The 18,937-nt window shown below is 42.5% G+C and overlaps 1 protein-coding gene across 1 annotated transcript in view; it reads right to left on the bottom strand.

Moving 5' to 3' along the window:
- Positions 1–18,937, bottom strand: part of lyst (lysosomal trafficking regulator) — a 55,449-nt gene that overhangs the window by 22,964 nt on the left and 13,548 nt on the right. Inside the window, 21 exon segments of the mRNA XM_086093885.1 lie at positions 1–53; positions 133–313; positions 1,074–1,695; positions 3,098–3,226; positions 3,299–3,497; positions 3,577–3,714; positions 4,975–5,124; positions 5,450–5,623; positions 6,364–6,609; positions 7,005–7,195; positions 7,721–7,881; positions 7,959–8,132; positions 8,219–8,439; positions 8,441–8,821; positions 9,819–9,928; positions 10,121–10,187; positions 10,305–10,513; positions 12,805–12,970; positions 14,529–14,714; positions 14,801–15,740; positions 16,650–18,747. The exon segment at positions 1–53 is cut by the window's left edge and continues 117 nt beyond it. Of these exon segments, the coding sequence (XP_085950011.1) occupies positions 1–53; positions 133–313; positions 1,074–1,695; positions 3,098–3,226; positions 3,299–3,497; positions 3,577–3,714; positions 4,975–5,124; positions 5,450–5,623; positions 6,364–6,609; positions 7,005–7,195; positions 7,721–7,881; positions 7,959–8,132; positions 8,219–8,439; positions 8,441–8,821; positions 9,819–9,928; positions 10,121–10,187; positions 10,305–10,513; positions 12,805–12,970; positions 14,529–14,714; positions 14,801–15,740; positions 16,650–18,747 (6,796 nt within the window).

The following is an 18,937-nucleotide window of genomic DNA, read 5'->3' as shown; positions in this document are numbered from 1 at the left end:
AGGAATTTCTCCTTCTGCTCCTTGTTGGCTCTGCCGAAATATGCATCCAGCAGCTAGCAAAGAGAGACGCAATGCCATGAGGAGTGACCTAGCAAATGTTAAGTAAGAAAAAAAAAAGGGGGGGGGGCTAACCTTCATGACCCCTTGCTGGATGAGGGGCGATGAGTGGTTGACGAGGACGATTAGGGTCTCGGGCTGGATCAGTTTGTCCATCACCTCCTCAAGCATGAGGTCTGGCAGCAATAGTAGGACGCCCCTCAAAAGGTCATAGAGGCCACAGCAGATGAGGACTAGGCAGTCCTCCGTACAGGACCTGCAACATCCAGCTTGTGATTCACCACTTAAGTTTTATAGAGTTAAACGGAGGAAAAAATTGAATTATTTACTACAGAATTTAGATGTTGACAATTTGCGGTTTGTGTCACATGAATGCTAATGACAATCCTGCATTTGTGTTAATTTAGTTAACAAAAATATTTTCATGAATGCACATTTTTCACCGGACGAAAACTAGACTAGATGAGGCTAAAAAACCCATTAACTCATTCGCTGCCATTGATGGCTATGATGTCAAAAATTCATTTGAACTATTTTTATTTAGTATGAAGTATGAAAACCTAGAAACATTTTTTTATTGTACATTTAGAACAGATATACATTTTTTGATTAATCGTGAGTTAACTAGTGAAGTCATGCGATTAATTACAATGAAAAATTGTAATCGCCCGACGCCCCTAATTTTTAATAATCTTCTCTTTTCTTTTTTTAAATCAGCAAGGTGATTAAATGTTTTTAAATATAATTAATCACATGATTTCAATAATTAACTCACGATTAATCACAAATGTTATATCTGTTCTAAATGTACAACAAAAAAAATTGGGGGGTTCATACTCTTATTAACAAAAGTGTAAAAGGTGTCAAACTAATAGAAATAGTTCAAATGAATTTTTGACGTCTATAGCCGGCAATGGCAGTGAATGAGTTAAAAAAAAAATCCCAACGTCATTATACTGTATAATTATATAAATAAATATGTTTCGTTATACACATATATGTGCAGTACTACATACCGGTCATTGGAATCCGTTTTGCTGTGCGCCCTCTCATAGCCAGGTGAGTAGGTGTAACTTTCCCAGTGTTCAGGTAAAGAGCTTCGATCAGCTGCACTGGGCCAGCGACTGACTGCCAATGAGCCATTTGGAGCCGGGAAAGCCAATCCCAGACTGGCCAGGTTGCTGTGGCTCCTCTGGAAGGACTGGATACCCTTCAGGCTGTCGGGGCGTCGAGGCGCCTCATCGCTGGCCGAGTCAAACCTGTCCTCAGACTCGACCACGCCCACACTCCCTTCCGCCAGGCTGTCCACCTCGGCGGCCTCGTCTCGCTCCTCCTCCACGCTGATGGACGGGGTGCGGCCAGCTCCTTCGTTGCCGACGTCCCTCGAGTCACATATGGTCTTTGCGGATTCGCAACTGCTGAGCAGCTGCTCGTCACCCTTCTTGAGCGTCTCGGTACTGCCCAGAGCCTGCTGGGTGGTGAGCGACGCCCGCTCGCCGTCGCTAGTCTCATTCAAGCCGCTGTGAGTGAGGCGGGGTGTCAGTAAAGGGGACGAGAAGGGCGATGGTGCAAGGCTGGGCGGGCGCAAGGACTGGTCTTCACTCCCCCCGTGCTCAGGCGATGGACCGTGGAGATGGCCTGGGAGACAACGTGGTGAGCATTTTGTATTTCTCTTCTACTCAGCAGCAGCAAAGGACAATTGCGTGTGTCAATTAATAGAACTGGGACAGGACACATGTACATAAACTCATTCATTCCCAGCCATTTTCACTGAAGCAACCCCCTTCGCTCCTGGCTGTTTTAACTGGATTTTGACCGATTTTGTAAGGCCCACATCATATTTTGTTCTATTGCTGTAAAAACATGGAATCTACCAAAATAAAGATTAGAGTCTCTTCTTTCATCAGGAAAAATAAGTATATTTCTATCTGTTTCCGTTTTGCAGCAATTAGCATTAGAATATATCTCTTATACTCTGCTGTCACCTGCTGGCCGTCTTTTGTAATAACTACCATTGCTTCAATCATTCTCTTTAGTTCAGAGGCTGGATCAAAGCCTTCTGTATAATCTAGCATTAAAAAAAACATAAAAAGAATGCATTAATACGTTTTTGGGACACTTAAAACATTTAAAATAAAACTTATTTATACGTTTTCGGAAGAAAATAAGTTAAATGGACAAGTCACCACTAATCATATAATTTGGTCCCCTAAGCACTGAAGTTATAACACATACATAATAATAATAAAAAATAATAACGCATACTATTCTAAATGTGCAATAAAGATTTTTTTTCATACTCTTGTTAACAAAAGTGGGCAAAAATGTTAAACTAATAGAAATAGTTCAAATGAATAGGCGTCAATGGCAGTGAATGAGTTAATATTTCCATCAAAATACTTAGTAATACAGTAATTTAAAAAAAACATGTTTGCACGACCAGGAAGAGCCGAACTTTATATTTTATGTTTCCGCACGGACATTCATTGCTAACGGACGGCAAAGCGGAGCTATAAACACGGAAACGTCACACGCCTGATGGCGAGCCGATCTGCTCGATGGACGTCCGTTGCTGGAGGTAAAAAAACAACACAACATCAAATAACTTTAAAATGGCGTTATTAATGTGGGAAATTAACGCTACGGACGAGGCACGTGCGCTGTAAAGTCGAAACGTCGTAAGTCGCGTGCGACGTAACTCGAGGACTTCCTGTATAACAATAATAACATGCACACACAAAACCTGCCTTTATTTTTTTCCCTACACCTCTCACGATCGACTTGGGAGCAGTCCGCGGTCTAACAGTCGCGGTAACAACACGGTGCACCCCACCTCCCATTTGTCGCGCAAGGAAAACTGGACATTTTCATAAAAAAAACTATTTTTAACACACACACAAAACGGACTCCCAGACATGATGAAAAAAAGAAAGTGGACATGTCCGGGCAAAAGAGAACCTATACAAACTGCTACATGCTATTCCAACAACCCACTGGAGTTGTATTCACAGTATTACTAATACAACTGAAGCATGCGTACCTTCATGGGGAGCTTCAGTAAAGACGGTCGGGGAAAGAGAAACCACCGAACTGCTGGCGGACTTCCCTCCGCTGTTAGAATGTCGCAGGTGCATAATAGACTGCACCTTGTCGTGGTACAGCTTCCCATCTGACAAACGATATTAAAACAAGCTCAGCGCATGAAACAAATACAAGTGGCATATATTGTGGTTGACTTCACCGATGTGCAGTGAGAAGTAGAAGCTGGACGGAGTATGGCAGACGTAGGTGTTAGTAGGTGGGTGAACTGCCAGCAGGAAATTAGAGATCAGCTTTAGCAAGTCGAGGTCAGGTGGCGAGCCTAGCACTTCCTGGATTATTTTGACGAAAGACAAACAGACTTCCTGTGGGATGGCCGTCAAATGCTCGTCCCGATGCTCCTGTAGACAAATAGCATCCTTCGTTATTGTCAGGTGCAATCAACGGCACTATAAGTACCAATTTGTGCTTTAAACACACCTGTAAAACCTGGCAGGTTAGCAGGAAACGGTCCACCACTTCAGCCTTCAGGAACTGATGGATATTTAAGACCTGGTAAGGATGGTGCACCCTGATCAGGATCTCCAGAGCAGCCAGTAGTGTCTCCCACACACCACACTAACAAAAAACAACACAATTTATAGTAATGCGACCATTTGGTGATGTATTTCTCATCGTTTCTGAATGAGCTAAAAAAAGAAAAGAAATAAAAGCACACATCATTACATGTCAATACGCGATTAACTACTGTTATATATTCAAAATTCTAATTCAACATAAGCTTTCAGCTTCTTAACTGTGTTCACTATATATACATATAATGTCACAGATTCTTCTAAGGCAGCAATGGCCCAAATTTAGCGGAGCTTTGACCGGTAAACAGGAGGCGAGGGTTAAAATCCCATGTTCACCAGATTACAGTTCAAGTTGTCTTTTTATTCATTTATCTTTCAACTACAATTTAAACTTTGTCATTTTCACATAATTTATCTTTCAATTGACTTCATAAGCATTCAGCGATGAGCTTTCAGCATTCTCACGCAATTTCTGCAGAAATTGCACTTTGTCTAGTTTCTACAGGTATGGTAAAAATAAGGGTTGGGAATCTTTGAATGTCTCACGATTCGATTCAATTCCAATTTCTGTGTCTGCGATTCGATTTTTGATTAAGAAAGATTTTTGATTCAAAATGATTTGATTGACAATGATTTTTGCTTCAATTTATAGATGTGCAAGGAATTGTAATGATCTACTCCAGTCTGGCTCGCTAATGCTAATTAGCGCGCTACTTGCGGCACTTTTATCATTCAAAAGAATGGCTCCACACTGCAAAAAAAATACTTTTATTGGGATAACTTGATTGTGACTTTTTCCTTCTACTCTCTAATGTGGCTACAACTTAACAGTGTATTAGACCGCATTGAACCACACTGCCCCTCAGTGGCCAAATCGGGGACAACATGAACAGCTCCAAATAAAGGCGCACACAGACAAAGGCAAGACAGTATAAAATAATTTAAATAAAATTGATTTTGGGACATTTAAAATCGATTCTGAATCGTACTAAATGAGAATCGCGATTCTTATGAGAATTGATTTTTTGGCACACCCCTAGTAAAAATAATACTAAAGATTATAATTGTAATAGTAACAATGAACCACTACATAGTGATAACTGATGGCCTTTAAAATTAACCAGTACCCAAAAGTAGCTCTCATCTTTAAAAAGGCTAATGACCCCAGCATAGATGAATCTCAATTAATTTGGTGATATTTTCACGCATAGCACATTTCCTTTTGTTCTCTTTTTAGATACTAACTTGTTGTGTTGTATCTGCTGCGTGCTACAGTACAATGGAAGCACTTATGAGTGTTTACCTCCGCTTTCGCCCAGATTTTCCAGTCCAACAGGATGTCTGAGAGCAGCCTGATATCCTGCACCACAGCGATGGATTCTGTGTCCAAACGGAACTGACCGTCATCTGCCAGGATTAAGATTGGTCCGCTGCAACACCCATCCAACAGAGTCTAGACCAGAAATAAAGTGGCTGTCAAATTAAACAGTGTTTCTGGCATGCTTCCTACTCTAATGAGAACAAATGTTTTTAACCTTAAAGCGCAGACAGGGAGGGGGAGAAAAACAATAGGACAATTTAAGTGAAATAAAGAGCCAATGATGCAATTAATCAGTGTATAATCTGTAAACCAAAAGCAATTAGGGCAATTAGAGGTGTTGTGTGCCAGTGTGGCACATATCCGAGTCTTCAGTAACAGTAAGGTAACCAAAAACTATCCCAGGGTCAGATTCACAGACGTGGATGTTACCGTTTCACGACAAAGGTCCAAGACTCACTTTCAGTATATGATAGCCAACGATACATTTGGACTTGATCAGCACTTGGTGTATCATCGAGTAGCCATGGTAACAGTCCATTTCATGGATGCGATGCTGGTTGAACTTGGACAGAGACAAGAGTATCTGCAAGGCCAAAGCCTGGGTCATCTCGCAGTCGCTCAACTCCACCGTCTAAGGAACAGATAGTCCAAGCTACAGTCACAAATCTTCCCGATCACGACACAGAATCACATGTTTTGTCATGAAAATTGGACCTTTATGAGGATGTTTTGGGTATTATTATTAGGGCTGTCAAAATTAGTCTGAGTTAATTTAAAGTTCCTTTAATGCCACCATTTTTTTAAACGTGCAATTAATGACCGCCCTTTACTTGCCTGTACTGGGGGAATTCCGGTCGCAACGAAGCAGACACGTCCACATCAAAATTTTGCAGTAATAAATTTTATAATAATGCATATATTTGTGGAGACTGGGGTCAAGTTGTATTTTACAATTTTAAAAATGTGCAGAATTTCGCAAGTTACTTCATGTTAAAGATTACATAACTCTTATTATGAAAAGAAAAATGTACTGAGCTGTCGCCAATTTCTTACAAATGCAATTATGCCATCTAGTGGCAGATTTTTTTAAATTGTACATTTAGAACAGATATAAAATTTACGATTAATCATGAGTTAACTATTGAAGTCATGCGATTAATTCCGATTAAAAATGTTGATACCCTAACACCCCTAATAGATGCACCACATGCTGGATCACAATCACTTCTTTAACACGCTTCAAAAAAAATACTATATTCAATACAATAAAGTGTTTTCATTAACTCATTCAGTGGCAATCCAGAAAAATGGATCTTTGACGTCTATAGTGGTCAATGGCAGCAAATGAATTAAAAGTGTGGCTTCTCTGACCTGTGCAAAAAGGAAGACAATATTTCCCGTCCCGCCAATCTTATGCAGGACACTCTGCAGGCCTTGGGTTTCAGTGGGCAGCAGAGCTTTGAGAGCGCTGGGCTCTAAAGAAACACTTTGCACTTCTCTGGAGCTGAAAGGCCGCTGGGTAACCACGGTCTTGGCTTGTCCCTTCAGTCTAATTACAGGTTCATAAATAGTATAGACCCTAGGACTGCTGGGAGCATACACAACTGCCAGGCTCTCCTGTAATGAAACAGATTCATGACAAATTGGCTTTCATTGAAACTAGTCCATCTAACCCTCATTATTTTTAGGACTGATGTGGGGTTGTTGTTGGAAGAAAGCTTTCCAGTATTTCCAACTTACCCCACTCTGGCTTCAAGTTATTTTCCTTTTCTAATCACCACAGCTATTAACCACAAAACCATTAGAAATTACTACAAGGGAACGGTTTTCATTCTCAATGAAATAGCGGAGGTTTTTACGAGATGCTTTTCCATTGAGGAAAAGTGACTTCCTGCGGTGTGTCAGTAGTGACAGGCAATTGTAAAGGCACAATCCACACAAACCATCAAATTCAACAATAAATGACAAGACAGATTGCTTTGAGTGTTATTTTTCACAGTATAAAGACTTACAACCAAAGCTGTTGTGTCGACATCCTTGCTTTTCATCAGAAGTTCCCGCATTCCGGCACACTTGAGTGCTTCCTGAGTGACAAACTTGGAGAACGACCCTGTAGGTCTGCCATAATTGCAGGGCATGATTGAGGTGAGGTCAGGCCCGCTGGTGTATAGGAAGAAGGCCTCCTCGGACCCGACTCTGGCCCCTGAAAAAAAAAAACGAATTTCAGAGAGCGATAAATCCAACAGTGACTATGACTCAACATTAAAGAGAATTACTATATATTTTATTCTTTTATTTACACAACAGTATAAATCTTAATTTTATTTATTGTTAGTTTTTTTTTTTTTTAGCAACGCGTCCTCTCCAAAATTTAGCTGCAACTCTTGGTGATCTAGAGGAGTAAAAAAAATTAAAAAATCACTGTGCTTCATTAAGCTTCATTTTCCATTGCTAATTGATCAATCATGATAATACATGAGTAGCAGGGACAAAAGCCTTGTTTATTTTTCCTCCCCCTTTCCAGTGTCTTCCTTATCTAAGATCTCGGTTGATGAAAAGCGAATACCGACAGATCTGTCCATCCAGTCGCCCTCTGTTGGTTATTATTCTTCATGTTTTTTGGACAGGTTGTGCCTGTTAAGTCAATATCGTTGCTCTGGACTTGTGCATGTGCAATGACAATAAAGACCCACCCACGTTAAACCGAATGAATAAAAGAAGGTCCTACCATTGAAGAGGAGCACCGTTCCCATGCTCCAGTTTAAACATTGTTTGGTCACCTCCTCAGAGGATGGAATACAATGGCCCAACATACAGAAGGTCTTGTTGCTGTCAGAAGATAAACTGGATTTTCGGGGTAAGGTGTAGTCCAAGAAAACTTCACATTTCCTGAAACAGAGAGGAGGCTTATGATGAACCCTTTTGGTTACCAACAAATTCTTACAATGAAACTTGTTTATACTCACATGATGCCACACACCCAGACAACCACACGGCCATGGATGTTTTTCTTGCCCTCAGGCTGCTGGGTGTAAGTGAGGCCCAGGTGCTGCCATTGGCCGGACTGGAGAAGTCCCTCAACAGAGTCTGCCTGCGCTAACAGCCCCGCTTTGATCTCGTCGTTTGGGTCTATACAAATCCTGTGGGAGCAGTGTACTTAAATATAAAACTTTACAAAGTACTACAATGTGCCTCATAGGAACTCCAAGTCTATTAGAACACTCACCTGAATGTGAGTGAGCCAGTAGTGAAGTCCGCCCACACTTGAAGCATGAGTGCTTTTGAGCCCATGGATAGAATATGAATGAGGCCTTCCTCTGCTACTCTTTTTCCAGCCTGAGGCGAGCCGTGGTGAGTTTCAGCAGCAGGAGGGTTCCTCCTTTCTGGCAAAAGAGAAAAGAAAAATACTGAATTGTTCAGACTGCGTATCAATGACTGGCTAAAGGATGCGTTTCTCACCCTTGTCTGTGTTCCCTGCTCTTTCCTCTTGCTCCACCACTCTCAACCACATGGAGGCGCTGAAGCCACTGGCCATGTGAGGCCAGCAGTTCTGCCCCACCAGGGGCAAGTGGAGAGGAGCAGCGTGCCATGGAGAGGAACGCAGGTGACTCGGTCTGAACTCGCCATCTCCCTCCCTGCGACCAGGAGTCAGTTTGCCCTTCCAGAGCAGACCAACACTTTTCCCTCCAGCAGTACCATTTGGTCTAGAACTAGGAGACACTCCTCCGGGTGTTGAGGCCCCAAGGATTATTGGAAAGTCCAGCAGGTGAAGGGGTTCTATGTTCACGTTGGCTTCAAAAATTTGTAAGATGCCCTTCAGTAAAATCTCCTGGGAAGCAACATTAGGAATATGAAAGGAGAGAAATGGTCACTTCCTGTGAGTTGCCTGAGAGCAGTGGAAGTAAACCTTAAACATTTCTTGACAATAATATGTTATATGTGACCTCACTAGTCGAAACATGAATGGGGCGGCCATTTTGCCACTTGCTGTCAACTGAAGATGACATCACAGTTGCTCAGAGTTCAGGCAATGACCAATCAGTCATTTTCACTCGACACCAAGAGACAAAATGGCCGCCTTCTGATATTGATAAAAACTGCTGGATTTTGCTGCTTAACTCATATTCCTAGACTAGTGGGGCTGCATAGAACATATTATTGTCAAGAAATTCTTCTTGAGTTGACTTCCCGTTTAACCTTGCTGGAGGTACTGAACCCCACCAGTTTCCTATGCGGATTCACACAACCCTTCTTTATTGAAAAATAAAATGTGATTTTGTTTATTTTTTATTTTTTTTAATTCAAGACACTGGTACAGGCCAGAGTGCTTCATAAAGTAACTTAGAGCAAGTAATTTTCAGACTTAACTAAGCGTAAGCTAAAATAGAATCAAACGTATAAGTGAAAATTAACAGTAGGACCAGTGTTATACATCACAACTAACTAAAATGGAGAGAAAAAAAGTGATATAGAGCCCAAGAGCCTTGAATTCTGCACAGCAGCATACAAATTACCAAGCAAATTTATGTGACAACTGCAGCTTTGCAGCTTCTACAGCATGCCACTGAATTCCAATCTTCTTTTTACGAAATGTGTTTCGTGGAGACTATAAATAAATGATGTCTCCTGCCTGATAGCACATAACTGTGGTGGCAATTTGTAACAGCACATCTGTTCTACACACATGGGTGTTAATTGTATGAGGACTGGGGGAGGGCCCACGGGAGCAGAATGCATTGATGTATTTCAAGAACTATACAAGCTGTCAAAGCACATGCAACCTAGCAGCAGACGTGTACATGTGACAGATAGGGTTTACTACTTACAGTAGGTGGGGACTTGTCCAGGAAGAGACGAATCAATAGGGCCAGTTCCTCTGCTGTGATTCGCTGGCTCACCATGGCAACCAGCAGCTCCACTATAACAGTCTGGCAGTCTGAACACAAACCAATTAGCAAGATTATACAATATTTCATTCACAAGCAGAGTTTTTGCGCCTCACAACGTCTCTAAATATCAAAACTCCTTTGACATAAGTCTAATAGCTGCACAAAATTATACAGGAAATCCAGAGCAACAGTTTTTGGTATAAATAAAATGGTAAAAAAAAATAATTGTTGTAACAAACCTTTAAGAGAATGGTCCGCTTGGCTAAGGATATTATGAAAGCCAGACAGGATGGTTTTGACTCCTCCCTGTGTGCATAAAAGGAAGACGTCAGTTATACTTGAGAGTCCAGCAGCAGAGCAAAACGTAGAAAATTGAATTTTGGTGGGAAAGTTCAAAGAAATAGAGGGAAAAGTTAGTCTGACCTGGTCATAGAGTAGAGCGGCATTGCGGTGGTTGGCGCAAACTGCACTGAGCAGGCTGTGAAACACATGACTCACTACATCCAGGTCTGGGGAGCCGGTGGCCAGTAGTTGCAACTCGATTGTACAGATCTCCGGGAAAAGCAGCACGCCCCGCCCGGGACCGTCTGCCGCTGTCGCAAACTCACGTTGCACAGACTCCACCTTCAATCCTGAGGGAACAGCCAATGAGATCAATGAGAGACCCTGAGGAGAAACACTCAAACATGGACACATTTTCAACCTCCCGCTGACTGACGCCACACTTGAACAACACCATCCGGCTGCTTAAACAGCTTCACGATCCAGAAGCAATGCCTGCTATGACTAAGCAGATGTCCTGGTAGCAGCTGATAAAATGCAGCATGGGAGTCTGCTTTTGCTTTCATGGGAGCAGCCCAGCAGACTCTCACGTGCCTTGTCAGAGCTCCTTTTATTAATGAGTGATGTAAATCCCCTGAAGTTCACACTGTTTTATTTTCTTCCACATTTGCACAACCAAATCAGGATCTGGTTCAAGCTTGAGCTCAGATGCAAATACAAATTTAGATAATTGTCTTGGGCGTTTTTTCAAAAAAAAAAAAAAAGAAAGGTTACCCACAGTTTAAAGGTGGGCCTAAATGAAATGCCAACTGTCCAATATCATTTAAAATTTTGGTGAAAATTTTCATTTTCTCTGAAAATCAAAGAAATATTAAGAAAATAAGGGGCGGCATGAATCAGTGGTAGAGTGGTTGTCTCGCAACCCTTAGGTTGTGGGTTCAATTCCAGGCCGTTGTGGTCATGTCAAAGTATCCCTGAGCAATAACTGAATCACCAGTTGCTCGTTGCATCATCAGCAGGTGAATGAGTAGACACAATGTAAAATACTCTGTGGGCCTTGTAAGGTGGGAAAGTGCTAAATAAATGGAATACCTTAAACTAAAATTTGGGAGCTTCTTCATTGTGGAAAAACTTACTTGAAAAAAAAAAATAGTAAATTTTTTTCGCTCAGAAATTCTAAGTACATTTTACAAGGAGAGCTTTGAGTACATTTTTACCAATTTATTAAAAAAATAAAAAATAAGATACTCAAGAGCTGAGGAACGAACACACAACATTCAGTTTGTGAGACAGCCACTCTACCAGCTGAGCCATGCCGCTCTTTCTGTGTGTTAATATATTAATGATGTCAGGCGGAATCCTTGTACCTCCAAGAGACCCGTTTTTGGTCTCTGTTTGGACACACCGGCAATGCAGTATAGTGGCAAATAGAAGAGTGGCATGTCTCAGGTAATAGAGTGGCTGTCTCCCAAGCTGAAGGTCATGAGTTTGTTGCAATTGTTGTTGTAATTTTTATTTTTTATTTTTTTACAGTGTTAGACAGTGACCATTTGTGTTTTTCCCATTTTCTGCAAAAAATAAATAAATAAAATAAATTAAAAAAAAGAGTGCAGAGCAGAAAAAAGAAAAAGTCATTAGGGAGTAGTCTGTTTTGAAGGAAACCACTACACATTAACCAGGGTCAGACACCATACCATAAACATGTTGCTTTTTTAGAAGGAATAAATAGCCTGTACATCAACTTCCTCCACGTAATGAATTTCCCATTTTGACTCATGATTGTGTCAAGAGTGGACAACTAAAGCGATAGGACATCAATTAAGAATGAAAGACTATAGAAGAAGGAATTTTAAAACAACTGGTCTAGAATGAGGCCAGTATTTTGGATCCAAGGTTGGGAATGTTTTCCAGGAAGTAGCTATTTAATGGAGATTTAACAAATCACAAGATCCAGCTCATGCGGTACAATGAGCAAATTAAGCCTGCAGTTGTAAAACCCAAAACAATGACTGTATTCTGAGGAGGTGAAAGAGAGAATGTGTATAATCAGGCTGTGCCTGAAACCTACTAGAACAAAGCTGAAATGCAGAGGTTATACTGCATGTGCGCTTGCTAGAGGAGTTAAAAATGTGTGAAGGAATAATTCTGCAATGTCATGCAAGTATTCAGAATTTGCTATTGCCAAACATCATCATAGAGGATGTGGTATTGTATTATACAGAACATGACATTAAAAACACGTTTGAATATCTTACACATCGCAGTTGAAAATGCATAGAAAAAGTTATTTGTCCTCAATGGGAAAAGTATCGTAAAACATTTTTACCAGGAGATGGAGTAGGCTAAACAATTTTGGTTTCCCAAGGTTAAAAATAAATAGGTTTTAAGGTTGAGGAAAAATATACAACTTCTCAATCCATCAAGACCAAATCTGCTGACATTTATTACAAATGCAAAAATAGTACAGAAGGAAAGTAAATATAGATGATTTATAGTTGAAGCCTTAAGTGACTCCCATGACTGTTGTAGTGGGTGTTTTGAAATAAAAAATATCACCAGTGATGTTTGACCAGCTTAGCTATATGTTCTGATAATGACATGTTGCTTTCTCAAGGATCAGTGAGGTGCAGTGAGCTCCTACCCTCTTCCTGGTTGGCCATGTCCTCCGGGTTGCTTTCGCTGTCTGCGTCGTAGCCCTCCTCCTCCTCCTCCTCCCCAGGGGGCTTGACGCCGCAGCTCTGAACGCCGTCCACCTCCTCCGATAGATCGCCTGCTGGGGTTGCCCCCTGCGCCAACACTTGGAACTTCTGACAGAAAGACGACGAGAGGAAAAAAAAGAGGGGGAAGAGGAAGCAAGAGAAATGAGGAGAGAGAATGAGAGAGAGAAAATTATTTGTAATGTATTAATGCAATCTCAAAAGTAAATGTAAGACACGTGTGAACAAAATGCCAACCAGTTAAAATTATTTAACTGATGAGGGGGGGAAAAAGGCCAAATACTATAGTACAAATAAGGTGAATATCAGCTGATTCGCACAGCGCTCAGGCAACAGAGTTCCTGCTTTCGTATAGTTTGTCATCATAAGGGAACGGAGGTGCGTGCGCACGCACACACACATGCACTCAAGTAAACAAGTCTTAAGTGTTAACTGATCCACCGAAGAGGCTGCCAGTCGGAGGACAAGACATTGCGTGGATCCATGTGACAAAAAGAATTTGACTCTGGGAATTTTGAGCTTCACAGAACAATTTCAAAGGGATCATGTGATAGCCACACTCTGCATGACTCAATACGAAACGACGACGTGCTTTAGAATTAGGTAAAATCTATTATATAAAAACATGAACCTTCCTGTGGCTGAGTCACACAGGCATTTTAACTCATTCACTCCCAGCCATTTTCACTGACGCAACAACCTTCACTTCCGGCTGTTTTACAGGATTTTTACTGATTTTGCAAGGCCCACAGAATATTGTGTTCTATTGATATAAAAACAAGGAACCTACCAAAAGAAAGATTAGAGTCTCTTCTTTCATCAGGAAAAAAAGTATATTTGTATCTGTTGTTTGCAGCAATTAGCATTAGAATATTAATAATATTTCAGTCTCATCATCATTCACAAACCTGTTGAAAACACTGGCAAAAAGAGCTTGTTGCAACATGGCCCTGGCTGATCTCTTATACTCTGCTGCCACCTGCTGGCCGTTTTTTGTAATAACTAGAATTGCTTTAAACCACCTCTTCAGGTCAGAAGCTGCATCAAAGCCTTCTGTATGCTCTAGCATAAAAACATTAAATAAAACGTATAAATATGTTTTGGGGAGTAAAGGACAAAGTATTAAAAAACGTATTTATAGCCTCACCAACAGGCGTCTTTGTTGAGGAAAAGCAAAACTTGATCAGTGGAAATTTAAGGAACGGGATTATCTCATGCCGTTATTTTCTTTAGTGTTCTAATATCACTACAATACAATATAGTAGTGTTGTTCCGATACCGTTTTTTGGCCCCGATACCGATTCCGATAGCCAGCTTTGCGGTATCGGCCGATGCCGATACCATACCGATACCTAAGTTGTTGGTTTTTTTCAACATGAAAAAGCTGTCCTGCCCTTGGTTCAGAGCATTCAAGGGCCAATAGGATATCTTAGCTCGGCATGCAGTGAACATGTCGCACATGAGTGAATGTCGTGCATGAGCAAGACACAAGATGTGTCAGAATTAATGGTATCAGCATGTTACTTGTTAGTACTCACAGATAGCGATACTACTGTTTTAATGCAGTATCGGGGCCTCTGCAGATAGCAGTATCGGTATCGGAACAACACTACAATATAGCATAAAAAAAATGCATAATGTCACTTACAGCATCTCCAAAGGCAGGACTCACCCTGTCTGGCTTCTCCTCAGGGGCATCGGGAGTAGATGACACGTCAGCCAAAGCCACTCTCAGCAGAGAATCAAAGAGTGGCACGGCGAGGTCAGAGTTCACCACCCCTGAGCAAGATAGCTGGTCTCTCACTTCTAACAGGGTATCTCCAACTGACTGCAGCTACAGAGATGACATGATACCATACTTGAGATACTCAATACCAGAATATTTGTATTTTGTTTGAAAGATAAAAAGGAGTTTCATACCTGATGGGTAAGCTCAGAGTCTGTCCTCTGCAGGGCTGAGTTGGCACTGTTTAGACAAATAGCCAATAAAGCCTCAAGAAGACGAATGCTTTGTAGCTGCCACTCTTCCTCCAGCCTCTTGCTTGGATCTCTGGTTTTCCCCTCAATGTGACCGCACTTAATTGAATCTTGACCTAGCTCATCTACTCCCAGCGAGCTGACTGGGACAGTGGACTCTGGACTACTTTTGACCTTGAGTTCCTTTTTCTTCTTTGCTTTGCCATCCTTGGTTTTACAGGAAAGCTTCTGAATAACCATGCTCATAAGGCGCAAACAAACATCCAAGCCTCCTAGTCTGAAGAACTGCCTCTGGAACAAAGGGTTGGCCAGGTAGACGCAACGACACACCGACCAAACATCAGCTGCCCGTCGTATCTGTTCTTTGGATGGCAGGGTCACACTGTCTGGCGACAGGTATGCCAAGCGCCCGCCAAGGGGCTCACTAGCCGTACTGTCATAGCCTGAAGTGTCCTCAGAATCATTAGCCGAGTCCCGGTCAGAGTCAGCCTCTTTGCTAACGCACAGAAAAGCAACACAGAGGAAGAGGTTAATGACATGGAGGTGCGTCTCTGCTTGGCTACGGCCTGCTCCACGGCCCTGCCCGCTACGACTCTTGCGGCGCGGATATGCCTCCTTTAGCACTTCGTAGAACTTGCTGAGGCTCTGAGGACCCTCTCCAGATCCCCTAGAGGCCAGATCCTCAGCCAGGTTCGAGACTGTCTGCTTCTCTTCGGCAACAGCGATCTCCAGGTCCTGGAGTGCGCCGTCAGCATGCTGGTGTCCGAAGCTGGTTATCAGGGTCTCAAATACCTTCAAAGCTAAAGCGCACGTCTGGTCAAGGTACACCAGTTCTGTCATCTGGTTGAGGCCATTGCAGCTGATGAAAAGATCTCGAATAACCCTGTGATAGAAATATTTATGAGTAGAAGCTTGTGGTTCATTTACAAAACAGTTTAAAAAAATAAGTGCTTCACTTCCCAGACTGCAAAATATATAACAATACTTGCTTTTGTAGACCTGGTCACATGTATCATCGCCTGCAGGGTAACAGCTAGTGCCATTTTAAAATAATGGTTGCATTTACTGCGACACAACAGATCTTGAGAATTTTCACTTTATAACCCCTCCTGTTTTTTGAATCACTTATCTGACTTTTGAATTACAATGCATGCCAAACAGTTAGTAACCAGGCGGTAATGAACGATAAATTATGTTACATGGTAAATTCAACTAAAAATGAGTTACTCATCGGGGAGGTTTCCAGCTATATTAGGTGCTATGCGATTAACACTATTATATAAAGGGCATTAATAGGTAGGCATGTATGTATATATATATATATATATATATATATATACATATATATTTACAAACTTATTTTTAAAGTTACTTCCAAGTTGACATATCCTAAAATGGTCAAACTGTAACTGTATTCTATGGAGCTGTAGGTAAACATAGCCTCTTCTGGTGCTCCAGTGCTGTGCTCTTGTCAAATAAGCCAACAATAGTATCTCAGGTCACTTGCTATCCACAAAGCTTTGTTAAATTATGGATTAGCATCAATTAGCAATGATAAAGTGGGACAGATCGAATGACAATCTGATGGATTTAATTATCTGGTAATATGAATGAGTACAGCATATCATTTCATGCATTACACATTTTCAAATAAATATTAAGCCTTCTTTTTTTATTTTTAAAGGTCTTAAAACAGTTTACTTCTTCCCACTTTAAGCGCAATAACACAACTTTGTGTGACTTAAGTCACCAACACCCCAAGTAGTATTAAAAAATCCAACTGATAATTTACCTGGATTTGAGAAGAGCAGGTAATGCTTGCAGATATACGAGTAGTATGTCTACAGGCAGGCACTGCGAGTGATAGCTGCAGACTTGGGTGCAAACTGTAGAAACTCCAAGCTGTTGGGCATGGTGTGCAAGCTCGACCCCTCGCTGTAGCACAGGGTTGAAGATGTGCGTGTAGAGCTGCCACTGCACGACAGCATTGCCACGCAGTGTCAAGTGGCACACGTGAGCAGCTACAAGCTGGCTCAGGTGCCAGTCGTCTCCAAACACTAGTTCTTGGTAAGCCTCAAGGGCATCCCACTTCCATAACATGTCCTCCGCACCCCCTCCACTTGGCAGAATCCCTTGAGAGCGGTAGCACAGGCTGGTGGATATAGCTGAAAGTTCCCCATGTTGTAGCGTCTCCTCAAGGCCTGGCAACTGACTGTGGTCCAAAGTGCAAATGTTGCATGAAGCGAGCTTAGCTTTTTCTGAGGGCTGGCCTCCACCAAGCTGGTCTAGTATTAGTCTTCCGAGAACACTGAGAACATGAGACTGGTAACTACGTAGACCTGGTGCTTGGAAGGCGTCCAAGAGTGGCCGTATCACCGAGCGAGGGTCCATGCAACAGCAGATTCCAACAGCCTGCACCCCGGCTAGCACCTGCAATATAGCCGGTCCACTGGGCGACAAGCGTTGCAGGAGCCGCAGACATTGGTGAGCACAGGCAGCCAGGCAGCAGCAGCGTTCAGGATAACGCACTGCATCACCCTTCAACCCTTCCTTCCCTTCGCCGTCCTCTTCAAAGGGGTTACGCCTGGCAGCCATCTTAAAAGCCGAAACAGGCAAACCCGATAGATCTCTGTGATGATGAAGGAAGTGGGAATATTCACAGCGACGGTGACGACGTCGAGCGCACACAGACTGGTGCAGCTGCTCAGACTTTGCTTTCTTGACGGCACTCACAATCTTGAAGACCCCTGCGATTAGACCTCGTAGCCTTTCTGAAGCCTCGCCTCCTACTTCTGAATCTCTGGCCATCCCAAGTTCCTCCAAACGTAGTACAGTAGCCTCAAAAAGCTCCAAACCACGATGTTGGACAAATTCATGGATGAGGTCTAGCGCTTGACTAAAGAAGAAGGGGTTGGGTGTTGAGGCCTGCAGGCAGCCCAGAAGGACTTGCAATACCCCTTCTAGAAGCTCAGGCAGCAGTAGTGCCCTGTGGCGAAAGCGGGAAAAAGAAAAATCTTCTTGGACTTCTTGCAGGGTCTTTTTTGGCCGAGGAGCAAATGGATTTGTCTGTCTGTCTAGGCAGCTTTGGATTTTTAAAGTGGCCCGTAGCAGGTCGGTTAGGCTGCGCCTCAGGCTATCTGGAAGAGTTTCACTTTGACTGACATCTACCCACATCAGGTGCAAGATTGTGCGCAGAAGCATCCTCTGGACAAGTGCAATTGGCTCTTCGGTCCACCCACCAGCAAGCTCCTCTGCCCCTGTTCCACCACCGCCTCCTCCTGGACCACAACAATCTCCAAACTCAGTCAGGATCTCAGTCAGAGTTGGTACAACACTGACTGCCAAGCCAGGATTGTGACTAATGCTCATATCAAATTTACACACTTTCTCCAGTAATGAAAGTAACACGTAGCAGAGGTCAAAGGGTGAGTTCTCCATGCGATTGAATATTGACATTGCAGCTGGGTCTGTCAGGGTTTCGTTGTCCATTGTGTGCGATCCAGAGACTCTTGGATGGGGGTATGGCACACTCATGGTTTCTGTGGTGGCGGTTGCTGTGTCCGTTAACTGTGTGGCTTCCAAACGATGATGTAGATGATGTACACGGATGGTAGCGCCATGCGACCTTCTAGTCCTTGTGCCACTTGGGCCTGCCTTGTCCTCAGCATTGGCTTCTGAATCTGAGGTAGAAACTTGCGTGCGCCGAGCATCCTTTACAGAGTATTTTTGGGCTGTCCTACGTGACCGCCTTGATTTCCAGGTGCCACTGCCAACACGCGGCCTCTTTCCAGTTTCCTGTTCATCTGTCCCAGGCTTCTGTCCTGCTCTAAGAGGCGCGGCCTTTACCTCCCGGGTGAGGAACACTTCTAATAAGGATGGCAGCGTGAAATCTGTCGACATAGAGAATTGTCGTTTGTGAGCTTTCTGGAATTACAAAACAAATGCACCTCTCGGAGACAGAATTTAAATTACACAGCAACCCATCTTACATAACGTTTAACTTGGTGGTGCCGATACATGCAAGTAATTCTCAGAAACTATTACCTACTTGTTAAAACACATTCAGTGAGTAAGAAAATA

This window comes from Leptonotus elevatus, chromosome 13, assembly GCF_054856555.1.
Source record: "Leptonotus elevatus isolate MCC_2025b chromosome 13, RoL_Lele_1.0, whole genome shotgun sequence".
In the NCBI taxonomy this organism is placed as follows: domain Eukaryota; kingdom Metazoa; phylum Chordata; class Actinopteri; order Syngnathiformes; family Syngnathidae; genus Leptonotus; species Leptonotus elevatus.
The sequence above is the reverse complement of the archived record's forward strand: the minus strand, read 5'-3'. Positions and strand labels throughout refer to the sequence as shown.